The sequence below is a fragment of the Tigriopus californicus genome, chromosome 3 (assembly GCF_007210705.1).
Source record: "Tigriopus californicus strain San Diego chromosome 3, Tcal_SD_v2.1, whole genome shotgun sequence".
Classification (NCBI taxonomy): domain Eukaryota; kingdom Metazoa; phylum Arthropoda; class Copepoda; order Harpacticoida; family Harpacticidae; genus Tigriopus; species Tigriopus californicus.
The window spans coordinates 13732555-13744669 of record NC_081442.1 but is presented as its reverse complement, the minus strand read 5'-3'; the positions used below and the strand labels follow the sequence as shown (position 1 = coordinate 13744669).

At 40.2% G+C, this 12115-nt stretch overlaps 1 protein-coding gene across 1 annotated transcript; it reads right to left on the bottom strand.

The window, feature by feature from the left end:
- Positions 1-4309: 4309 nt before the first annotated feature.
- LOC131878183 (FMRFamide receptor-like) lies at positions 4310-5908 on the bottom strand. The gene has a single exon (XM_059224097.1). It carries the CDS (start codon positions 5906-5908, stop codon positions 4310-4312), a length of 1599 nt encoding a protein of 532 aa, XP_059080080.1.
- Positions 5909-12115: the final 6207 nt, after the last annotated feature.

Here is a 12115-nt window from a genome sequence, read left to right as displayed (position 1 = left end):
ATGTCTACTTCTGACTCCACTGGTGGGAGAAAAAGTTGTACACCATTCCATCTACTGCAAGTAGCATTTTTTTGTTCATTACGTTCAAGAATGTTATGTACACAGCGCATCCTTCTATGTCGATTCTTCTAAATAATGGATATCTAATCGATGTTCTAGACGTCCGAAACCTAACAATAACTCAGAACTTTCGCGGTCCGAAAGAGTGCTTATTTGAGCTCATTTCATCGACAACTTCCAAGTCAAATTAACTCAAACTCTGTTTCCCTTAGAGCCACTAGATCTCTTAGTTTACCTTCTCATGGACAACATTTCAAGGCAAGACCTTCAGTCTTCATCAGAAAAAGCTGCGGGTTCATGTGATCCAGTCATATGTCTCCTTAACAGGGAACCGTCAATTGGGAAAAGCTCGCGAAAAGCCTCACGATCAAGGACTGAGTTTGTACTCTCTCTAGTTATGGAAAAGTAAAAAGAATTGACGCGGTTAAAAGCCATCTTGTTACGTGGCAGTGTCGTTGGTTTTTAGGCAATTAATAAAGCGGACAAAGAGTGCGGGGGAGCGAATGATCTTATCGGGTAGGAAGTTGCATTGCTTGACAGCTTTTTTGAACTGACGATTTTCCTTTTCTTAGTGTTGGGCCTATACAAGATTACAAGTTACTTTTCATTTTCAAGAGTAAACGAATGAGGGCCCTTATTTGCAACGTCAGACAGCCCAAACAAACGGGAAGAGGCGTGGTAGATTGCTAATGGTGCATTTAGACGACATTTGTTTTGACACATATTGTGATCACATATTCGACGAGAAGTTGGCAATGTGACTCAAGTTGAGATTCAGAGCATTTTCCACACACCAGTACTACACAGAAGACTATCTGTATCAAATATACTGGGCATTGACGAGATTACTGGTTCTCAATAATAGCGTGCGATCAGGTGACAAAGGTAGGAGTATTAGTTGACCGAAATGAAAAGTTCGAAAAAATATGAAAAGTTCCATTGGTTTCATTTTTCAGTCTATGACAACGTTTCCTGCCGTCATTACAATGCTGAGTGACTTACTTCAGAAAATTCAAGAGGGTAAATTGTTTCACTTTTCTTGTACTAAAAATAAACTTGTTTGGTAAATGCAAAGCATCTGATTTATTTTATCGCTTGCCATTCTGGTTTAAATGGAAGTTCTGTGTCGGTCAATTGTTAAACTCCAAGGGAGACCATATCTGACCACTCAAAGTTCTGTCAAAATGCATTTTGTTTCTTCAAATTTCCAACATATCTCGCAAATGCCGTTTCTTTGAACACATTCAAACTTGAATTTTAGTCATTAAATAATTTCACCCCAAACAGGATTGAGGATCGTAAAAAATACCGATTGCAATTGTATCCTTAAGGTCACGCTTAATCTTGCGTTGAGCCCTGACCTTGCCTGAGAATTGTTTCACATATCCCAGAAAATTGGAGCAGGTTCCAAATCAAATATGTGGCCATGTGTTCGAGAATATGTCTTGTGAAAGCCGTATGTGACCACAATATGTGTCATAACAATTGTCGTCTAAATGCACCATATATAAACTTGTTGATACGCCATGAAAGCGATTTCTTTTCCGGACATTATGTGACCCAGGTCACTAATTATAATAAGATTTCGATAGAATTAGCCAAAAACAAACCCACGCGCATTGCAGTTCAATAAAGAGGAATCGGCCCAATCGGCCCTTTATTTGGTAGAGTCTGACTAACAAAGCGCCCTGTGAAATTTAGAACGTAAACCATATTTCGTGCAGCGTAAGAGGGCTATAGCAACAACTCAAAACATTGAAGGTTAACACCTATGTTGTAATGAAAGTGAATGGACAAAGCGAATGAGAAAAAGGTATTGAGCACAAAATGCGTCTCACCTCTCCTTGACATTTAATGTATTTTTTTACACAGTTCAAAAGCGGTCTTTATTGAGAATCATGTATATCATTAAAAGACTCGGACAAAAATGTTATTGGTACTTCGAGCAGAAATTCGAGAGGGCTGCGCTAACCGGTTTTCATCCCAATGCTGCGGCCTCTTTTTTAAAGAGGTATGGATTAGCTTGTGTGTCAAAAGCCATCTTGTACCTTAGTATCAATAATGTTACCGACTAGAAAAATCAAGATTCTAAAACATAAGCCAACAATAAGCCAATAAGCCACCTATTATCGGAGATGATTATTGGTTCTTTCATAGATCAACCATAATTTTCCATGTACAATCAAAAAAGTCGAACATGTTAGACGAATAAAATTACATGTTGACTGTGCCCTGGCTCGATTTAAAATGTTTAAGATTCGAACGTTTCGAATTTGTTTTCAAATTCGCTGGAGGAATTGTGGCATTGATTTCCATGTATTGTTCGGGATTGCGCAACTTAGACGTGTGTTTTTGAATTCGTCCATATTTTGTTTTATTTAAAATTACTTATGCAGCTAAATTGTTAGTTGAATAACCTGTACAAGTCGACCACAAGTTTAGCTCCAAGGACTATACTCAAAGAACCTAGCTGCCCAAGTAAACAAAAGAAGTGCTCAATATTGGTCTTTCGACTGAGCTAGGAGCGTCAAAAATGGGCCTCGGTTCATATCTTTGGCTTCTCTGAAGCCTCAAGCAAATTCGATTTCAGTTTCACATGAAAACAACATTTTTTTCTCACTTTAATTTGTCATTGAGATTTTTTGCTAAGTCATTGATTACTTCTGAGAATACAATCTTCAGCAGTTTGGATTCAATCCTGAACTCCAAAAAAATCCAAGGCTTTTTAAGAGGTTTATCATGAAACAACACACAAACCTACCAAAGGCCAACATATCCCTGACTCTAATCATATTCACTCCTTTGTTTGTATTTGGTAGTACCACTTTTTACCCTTTACTGCCACCAAAACTTATTCCTGATGAACTACTGGCTTCTGGACGGGGATGCTCAGATCGACAATTAATATTTTGGAACTTGGCAAATTTGCTGCACTGTCCTTGAAATAAAATCTGATCTTCGTGTATTATGATTACATTTATGAAGTTTCAGCTTGATTGAACAACTGTATCAAAAATTATGCCCTCTCAAAGCTTGCTCCAAAACTCTTCACAGAATGACCGAGGTTACCCGTTTGTGGTAATCAATTATCAGAAGAAGGTTACCTCATTCATTTTGTGTTCTGTAATGTACTAAGCTCTGAGAGAGCATAGCTTTTCATCCAGTGGTGGGATAAGTATAAAAATTGAAACATGTCATTGTGGCGATGTTGTTGATTCCTAAATGTCAATTTTTGACCTTAGCCTATCCCTGTCCACATTAGACTGGTTCATGGAGCTACGAATCGAGGTTTGTGAACCTGAAAGATAAGTATACCAGCTGGCCAAGAGTACGAGAACAGTTCAGGCCTTTCAATGTAGGAATAGGCAATCACTATTGGGCTCATATCTCTCTCTTGATTGATTCTCTTTCTTTTCATTGCACACGGAGCCCGAAGGATCTAAGAACCAAGGAATTTACGTCTCTCTTTTCCTATGGAAGAATCAGAAATGGAAGAAGCCAATGGGCCAGTCTTCCAAATATCTGGATTTGCTGAGATTGGCACGAATGCTGCCCTATCAATGGAAGAGGGACTTTGCCTTTGTTGGTGAATACCCATGTTTATGTAATTCTAAAACAACCTTGATGGCATTATCAAAGATCGTATTTTTTATAGACTGAGTTAAGTTTCACATAACTCTTAGGAGGTGCGCCAAGGGAGGCACTACTTATGTTCCATCGAAGAACTCTCATGTGGATTTTGGAATTGAATGCGGAAATTTCATCTTGTTAAGTCTTTTCACATGGCCAATGCCATTAAAAAACTTTTCTGATTTCTTGAAACGCCTTCAATCTAATTTTGTTGTCCACATGGAGTGACCCTTTCAATTCCCAAATTATTTCATACCAAGGGATTCCTATCGTTTATTAGCCTTTAAATACATCGATCTTCTACTAGAATTTTGGCCACGCAGAGACGTATCTGTTTTCAATCACCCGTCGTCCATAAACCTGGAATCTTATCACAATGTACTCGAGCGCGTACTGTATATACTACTCTCGGGATATGGCTCAAAAATATGTACGAGTTCGACATTCATTCGACTAAAAATAGAACGCCCTGGCCTTTTAGGCCAGCGACCTTGCCGAGTGCTTTTACTCTGTTAATACTGGTTGGAGGTATCAAGGGAAAAAGGAGATGAAGCCAAAGTGGCCTAAGTTCGAGCACGTACTGGGGATGGGGGAAATCGTTTTGGGATGGTAGCCTGGATTAATCAAATAATGGGTTTTCTTCAATCCTCAGATTTGGCTCTGCTACATTGTTGGTGCTGAAAGAGCGATCGGGACGTTTAGGTGGCGGTTGGGACTGTTTGGGCTTGGTGTTCGGGTTTCCATTGGGTTCGACGACATCTGTGCAACTTGTCACGTTCGATCCTGAATGGTTGTTCCATTGGGCCAATGCAAAACCAGTCGGACCATTCAAACATGATCTCTGTTTGACTGGCTTGATCAGAAAATCCCTGAGGGCCTCGATCGAGGACCGACGGTTGGGAGGCGTTGACTGGAGTTGAAGCGGCGAGCGGCGAAGCAAGCCGGTCTCAGCCTCGTAACCATCTTTGCCGAACGTACTTGTGACCGAGTCGGCAAATCGTTGATGGTTCCGATGAAAGTTCTTTCTGAGCATGGTGGGCACATCCCCCGTGTGAGCCGAGGTGGCTGGGATTTCAATGGGCATCCCGCGAGATCGTCTGCGGCCAAAGCACGGCCCGTACAAGTCGAGCCAGGCTTTGCGGAATTTTCTCCCACTGACGTAATAGACCACAAAGTTTGCTGCGGAATTGAAGCACACCAAGAGGTGCGAGATCCGAATGATGCCCGAGGTGAGCGTGTTAAAGTGGCACTCCTCAGTGTCAGGATCCTGATTGCACCAGATCAACTCATACAAATCTGGGATAATCTTGAGCGACTGGCAAATAATGAAAAGCGTGGACATGGAGATCAGAATGATGCCGAGATTATGCTCCTCTTTTTGGCGACGGAAAGGCTGCTGCGAGGAGGACTCGGACATCATGGTGGGGGTCTTTCGGAGCCGCGGGCGGCCTCGCCGCGTGATGAGTAAAATGCTCGTTTCCGGCGTGTCTTTGTGCTTGAAGCTGTTCCGAAAACGCGCCGACTTTGTGATCTTGAAGATGATGAACGTATTGCAAATCATAATTATTATGTACGGGATGATCTCAATGAAGATGAATTTGCTCCAGAACACGTACAAGGACATGTACATGGGGTTTCGTCGTAGTTCTGTGGTTTGGATGGAGGACATGTTCGTCTCTTTATCTTGATGGAGCTCCATCTCGAAGAATTTGGGGATGTTGTACACCACGGTCAAGAGAATGGAAGCGGGCAATAAGTAGCGCTTGCAACCGAAATGCTTCAGGGGGAATACAATGGCGTAGAACCGTTCAAAGTTAACGGAGAGCGTCACAAACACTGATCCCACTCGGAAAGTGTGCAACAGGCCAAAAGTAATCGCCATAATGGGCAGGAACACGGTCTCCTTGTACCAATTAGAGAGATTGGGCAAACCAAATGCGAGAATGGCCACCCACAGAAATAGGGTGTCAAAACAGGCCAACCCGAGCAAAAGGTTCGAGAAGGCTTTCTGGACATTTTTCACTTGGATGAGCACAAAGATGGACATGAAGTTCCCCACCAATCCCACCGAGGACACAATGGTGAGGATCACGCCTTCCACGACAAATGTGATTAGTTCCTCTCGATCCGAGCCCGAACGCGAGGGGCTCTGTCCTTCTTCGTTAATTGAATCATGGAGAGATGATTGGTTTGGCCAATGAATCTCTGGGCTGGCCATAATGGTAAGGCCGCCACACCTATGAGGAACACTCCGACAACATTTGTAGATCCATAGCCAAATTTTGGCCCAAGTCGAGATCCAGGCTCATTGCTCCACGACTCTCGCCAGTCGAGTGACAAGCCGAAGAGAGCCAAGCAAGCAAGCAAGCAAGCAAGCAAGCACTCGAGCGATAATCAAAGAAAATACAAAACTCTCGATCAAGCGGAACAAAGAGGTAGGGAAGAGAACAACAGCACGAGCACCAGCACCAACAACAACAGCATCAGCAACAAGAGCAGCGGAGGAAGAACGGAAAAAGACCCAAGAGAACGGCACACAAAAAGGGAGAACATGAACGAGAGGATGGGAACACGGGGAATGAATGCGCACCGATCGCATTCAAGCCACGAGAGGCTCAATTCTCAAGAACGTCCTTGGATTGACGGATCCGATGATGCTGGAACGGAGCACAGACCAACGAACGAGCTCGTCCGCGCTCGATCCCGGGAACTGGATGGAACGACAGTGGACGACTACTTTTTGTGCTCCATAGAGAGCGTGGACGTAGTCGCACACTGTTTGTAGGCGGCTTCTTAATTGCGCCCATGCCACGGAACACTGGCTTTGGGGTATTTGATTGTCATGTTGATCATGCTTAAGGATCTAACATTGTCGGCGGCAGGCCCGCTCGAGGCATGATGGGCTGGTCCGTGTTCCGTCCAGGAATTCGTTGTGGTTGGAATGTAATTTAGCGCGACATTTTCTCTCAAAATCTCGCATTACGCGGTTGTCTCAATTCCCTAGGTGATGTCATGTGTCCAACCGAGCGTCCAAGACCGAAACAGGGACCCACATTGACACTTTTCATTGGAACACCACGATCATTACCGGCAGTGGCTATTGGATATATTTGGATCCGAATAAAGTATCCGTAAGGCGATCTCCGGAGGGAATACGGCATCATTCATCGAAACAGCCAACCTTGACCAATCTTGTGTCCACGCTATTATGGAATGTACTAACGGTCAATTCTTACATAAAATCGCGAGGCGGAGGAAGTGTTACCACCACTCTTCCCATTTGGTATAAAACAGGTTCTCGGCCGAGTAGCAAAAACCCCTTGAAATATTAATAATTTCAAGGTTCCTGAGGCTAACAATCAATTACTCTTAGTGCTAATAATGAGATGACGTGTTGCTTGCTCCAATTAAGGATGTTCTTTTGTGAATTTAAAACAGGTATGGGGTCACTTTCAATGTGTCAATCAAAAATTGAATTTAACTTTGTAATAGGTTAACCAAGTGACAAATAATGTATTAAAACAGAATACTTCATGGGAAATGTACTTCGTTTTGACCAATGGCATTGATTTTGTGCAAAGTTGGGCACGCTTGACACAAATCAAACTCGACCAACCGCTGTTAAAAGTAACCTAACCAATTGAAGACAAATCTCAATCATCAAACCTAGAGGTACTATGAGCGAAAGTTCAAATATGTTTGCAAAGTGGAGGAGAAAACAGAGGAGACATGGTTTAGTAGTCAGAGCAGTTTCATATACTGAGAGAGGTCTCTGGTTCGATTCCCTTCCCTTAGGTTCTTCACAGGCAAACTTTACACGTTAACCGCATCCACAGATGGATAACTATGCGATCCCGGACTGCTTATCAACTGCTTATCAAAAATATCGAACAATGTGGTGGCCAATTTCATTTGCTGAGATGGTTCCTTCCTCTGACCTTCGTACCCACTAACACGAATTAAGAAATGGCAACAATCTCTATGTAGTATTTTGTAAAAACAATAAACACATCAGCAGATAATTTGACAACGCTTATCAATCTCTTCGCGGAAAATGAGAATTGTGTCGCTGTAATTAAAAACAAACGTTCAACAAGTTCAGTTTCATCTTTGATAACCAGAATGTATGCAGAATAAGTTGATTGAAGCTCGAAAGATAGACCTTATAGAGGGAAGATTATGCCTATTTGAAATCCAAATAGCTTAAGGCATCCGAGCGAATTGGATGGAACTTTCTTCGTACTTACGTAGCTGAGCTCACCCGGAAAATACAAACGCTAGCATTGATAAGTTTCTTCAAATACTTGGGAAAGTTGTACTCCCCACACAGAGGATCAGAAACCACTCTAATCAGTCTTGGAGACAAATAGTGGAAAAAGGTATTTCAAGTCTTGAGTTTTATAACTGATTAGATGTGATACTCAGGGTGGAACAAAAGTCCGTGGCAAGTTTTGAATGCATGCCAAAAAGCCTTCATTTACATATATGCGGTTACTTTTCTTTGTGATCAAGTCTGGTCGTATTAAGTTCATGACAACCAATATATCTGGATAGGGGCCTGATTGTTTTCCATCAAGGATACAGAGAAAGTTTTTGACAATGGAGGTACTTTCGTTGTCCATGTTCCTTCCTTTGCCCTATTAGGATGCTTCACTGTCGCAAGGTTTCTTCCTCAGTGTTTTTTTTTTGAATGTACCTTGGGCTAGGCCATTTCTTGGAGACAGAATCTACATCGCCCTTTTTCCAGTTCCGTCTTATTCTACATTCATGGATGACTTTTTAGCCTGTTTATGCTAAGATGCTACAAATAAACCAAGAATCTTTTCAGGCGAAATTGATTACTTCGGACTAAAAAGTTAGGTACTTTCGACAAAAATAATAGCTGATCCATTTGTAATGAAACATCATACATTTTGTTCAGAGTTGATATGAACTTTATTGGAAATCTTTTCAAAGAACGTGATGAAGAGGGCTGTCCAAAAAATGCAAACATAATATTTTTCCTTTTTTCCCAACATTTTTGCATCATTTGCATTCTAAAGACCTTTTTTGCTACGATGGAATCAGAAAGAGGGAGAGGATGCGAGCATTATGAAGGGTTTTATATTCCTCAAAAATGGATGGGGGTAGAAGTGAGCAAACCAGTTTCAGCATCACCTGCTCTTATAACCGACATCGAACGAGTTCTCGCGGTTTACTCTTTCTTATTGTGAAAATTTCCAACGAGGTTGGATGTGTACAGCAGCCTCCACACCACAACGCCCATCCCACCGGCTGGAATGCAATCCTGTGTTTACTGCATGTTGGAAATTTCTCAAGTTAGGCTGCAGTGTTGCAAAGGTGATTTTTTTTTATCAGCGGAACATTTTTCAACAATTTATGAGAGACATCGCCCATCACCCTTGCAGCCAGTTTCCACGGGTGAATTAGGCAAAAATAACATGTTTAACAAACAAGCAGTTAGTACCATTATTTGGGGCATGCCAACCTTCCTCATATTATGTCAAACTGGGAAGAAATTTCATTCCGCGTGCGCCTCATCTTGATCCTCTTAATGAGTTCAGGTAAGTGAAAAGAAAAGATGTATTTCTGTTGTTATGATATATGATACATAATATACTTCATTGTATGCACAACACAGCGGATGCACGACTAAAACACAAATGTCTTGCCACAAGGCAAGCTGCTTTTGTTGGATGTAAAGTATTAAGAGTTTATGTAGTAACTTATTATGCTTTGATCCTTTTGGATTGGTTGCCTGGCGCACTTTAAAAATGAAATAAGGCCTGCTACGTATAACCATTCAGTAGAGTATTTAAGGAGAAAGTGTGAGCACCCTTTTTTGATATGCTCTTGAAATTTAATTTGCCATATTATTGTGTTGCTTCATTATTTCACTATTGGAGAGTAATTTAAAGTAGTCTACATTTTCGCATACTTTTGCATATTTCTCTGCATTTTTTGCCCTTTTGTCGTATTTTCAATGTATTTTTTGCAACTTTATTTGCATCATTTGAACAGCCCGGGTGATGACATTTATGGTTTTTGATTGTCAGTAGAGTCCCTCTCACATTGGAAATATAAGGCAGCAGAGAAATGGTAGGGGACCAAGAGGCTGCGCGAGGATTAATTTTTCCTTCCCCAACTCATTTTCTGGTTTCGAATGTGAACTAAAGTAGAACAGAAAGTGGCGACAACACAATTGATTCATGTGTAAAAAAGAATCAACAACAACATGGATGTTTCACTCCTCATGCTTTCAAATTACTACGACAGATTGGTGCGTGAAGCTGAGTTGAGCTGTCTCCTGTGTCAAGTTGTCCACTGGGTTGGGTTATCTGATGGGTCGAGCTGTCCACTGGGTCCAACCCGTGTGTCAATTGCTTTAAAAATGTAATCGATTGCAAAAAAATCCATTACATTTCAATTGCATTTTCTTGCGCTCTTGCATAAAGAACTATTAGCATTTTGGATTTATTTTTCGTACCCCGTTTTATGATTTTCTTGCCATTTTTGCATGCAATTTAGCCTTAGGGTTTATTTGATATTGTTACGCAATTTTAGTGGGATTTGCATTCATTGTTGAAATGGCGCTATTGATGCTTCAATCATCTTCATATTTTTTTACAAATTGCTCTGAAAACAGACATTTCGTGACATTTTGCCATGCTACGTATGTATTTCGAAATGGAAAGAAAATTGTCTCTGCCTTTATAAAAAAAATTCTTTATTGCGAGTTTCAATCTCATTGGATTATTATATGACAGAGTTTTCCAATATATTTTGGTATGTCCCATTTTGGGTTCGAGGTCCGCCGTTTGAGGTTTATAATACGTTTATAATATGCAGATAATGCCTTGCTAAACATCTGTCAATTCATTTTCAAAATTGTGCCAAGGACATTGGAATTCAATAACATAGATTTGTCTAAAGCATATCAAACACTGGGCAGGAAAGGGTTGGAAATGAAGCAACAATGTACATCCAAGGAACATTGAAGGACCTGTAAGATAAGGAATAATTCATTGCTTTAAATAGCCTTTTTTTGGAGGGCTCAAAAGTGTAAACCATTGCATTCACTTTCGTTGCCTCTAAAAAGAAAAAGTCAGCTGACGCCTCAAATAGCGGACGTACGCTATTAAGACAAGAATATTGTCTTAATGGTTTTAAGTCGATAAAATAGTACCAAATGTGATACCAGTGAGCGGGGCCACGCCCACGAACAGTGGCTCCCCATGAATCTGTGATATGTCCCGTTCAATGCACCTCCCCTTCCAATCCTTCCTCTGCCCATATTCCACGGCCCATGTCTTTTTCAAGACGTGAGCTTCTAGCCCTCCAACCAGGGTGGGCATTTCATTTTTGGACACTTTTGTCCACCCCTGTCCAAAAGTGTCCAAAAGTGTCCAAAAATAAGGGTGGACAAAAGTGGACAAAAGTGTCCAAAAGTGTCCAAAAATACGAACCTTTAAAACTACAAATATAAAGGATATTCTGTATGAAACCTATCCTCTACTTCAAAAATTGCTCATTGATGGTTCCAAGAGCAAGATAAGTCTTTAAAACCTTGCCATATACCTCTAGCATACCCAAAAAAGGTATTTGAAAGACAGGTTCTTAACTCTTTTTTTTACGTTAGATTAGAAAGCAAGCAGGGAACAAAGTCTCCCTCTAGTAGAATGCAGCTGTTGCAAAGGATTCAAAAACTGAAAATAGCTAAACATTATTTTCTGGTTATCTGGCTTCATTTATTCAACATTATTAACTTTTTGCAAAATGTTTTACTTAAAATCATCAGTCATTTGGGATTCTTTCTTAAAAAGTACTAATATTAAAAATTGAATTTCTTACGAATTGCTAAAATCTAATAATGACATATTTTCTCATACTTATGGTTTTTCTTCCATAAGTAAGTTAATTGAGACATTGTTAGGCATATTTTTAACTTTTAAAGATGCGCTTGATGTCAGGAAATGAGATCCCCAATGTTTCTTAAAGAAACATATATTCTTAATTTTTAGATGTATTATAAAAGTGTAATTCATGCACTCCTTATAAATATGTTATGTATATTACAAATATGAGAAGTATTATTGGATATTTGATATTCAGCTCCTAAGCTTTTTTAAAATAATTTTTTTTAATCTTTGTTAAAATTACCCAGCCACCAAATGCCCTCATTATTTAGTGTAGCTTTGACTTATTAACATTCAAAATATTATAAAGATATTTGTTTTGACTTTATAAAGCTGTATTGTATCAAGATAACGAATTTCGTCAGTGTATATCTTGGAAATTAAAAACGTTAGTGAAAAGGCTAGTTGTTACTTCATATTTATGTCTTTGAAGAAAGCTTAGATTTTATTGATTACTGATTCTTTTGCTGGTTCACATCTAGATTTGGTAAAGAAATAACATGATTTAG

Excerpts from the sequence above, each read along its gene's own strand:
- LOC131878183 (XM_059224097.1), bottom strand. The coding sequence starts at position 5,908 with ATGGCCAGCCCAGAGATTCATTGGCCAAACCAATCATCTCTCCATGAT.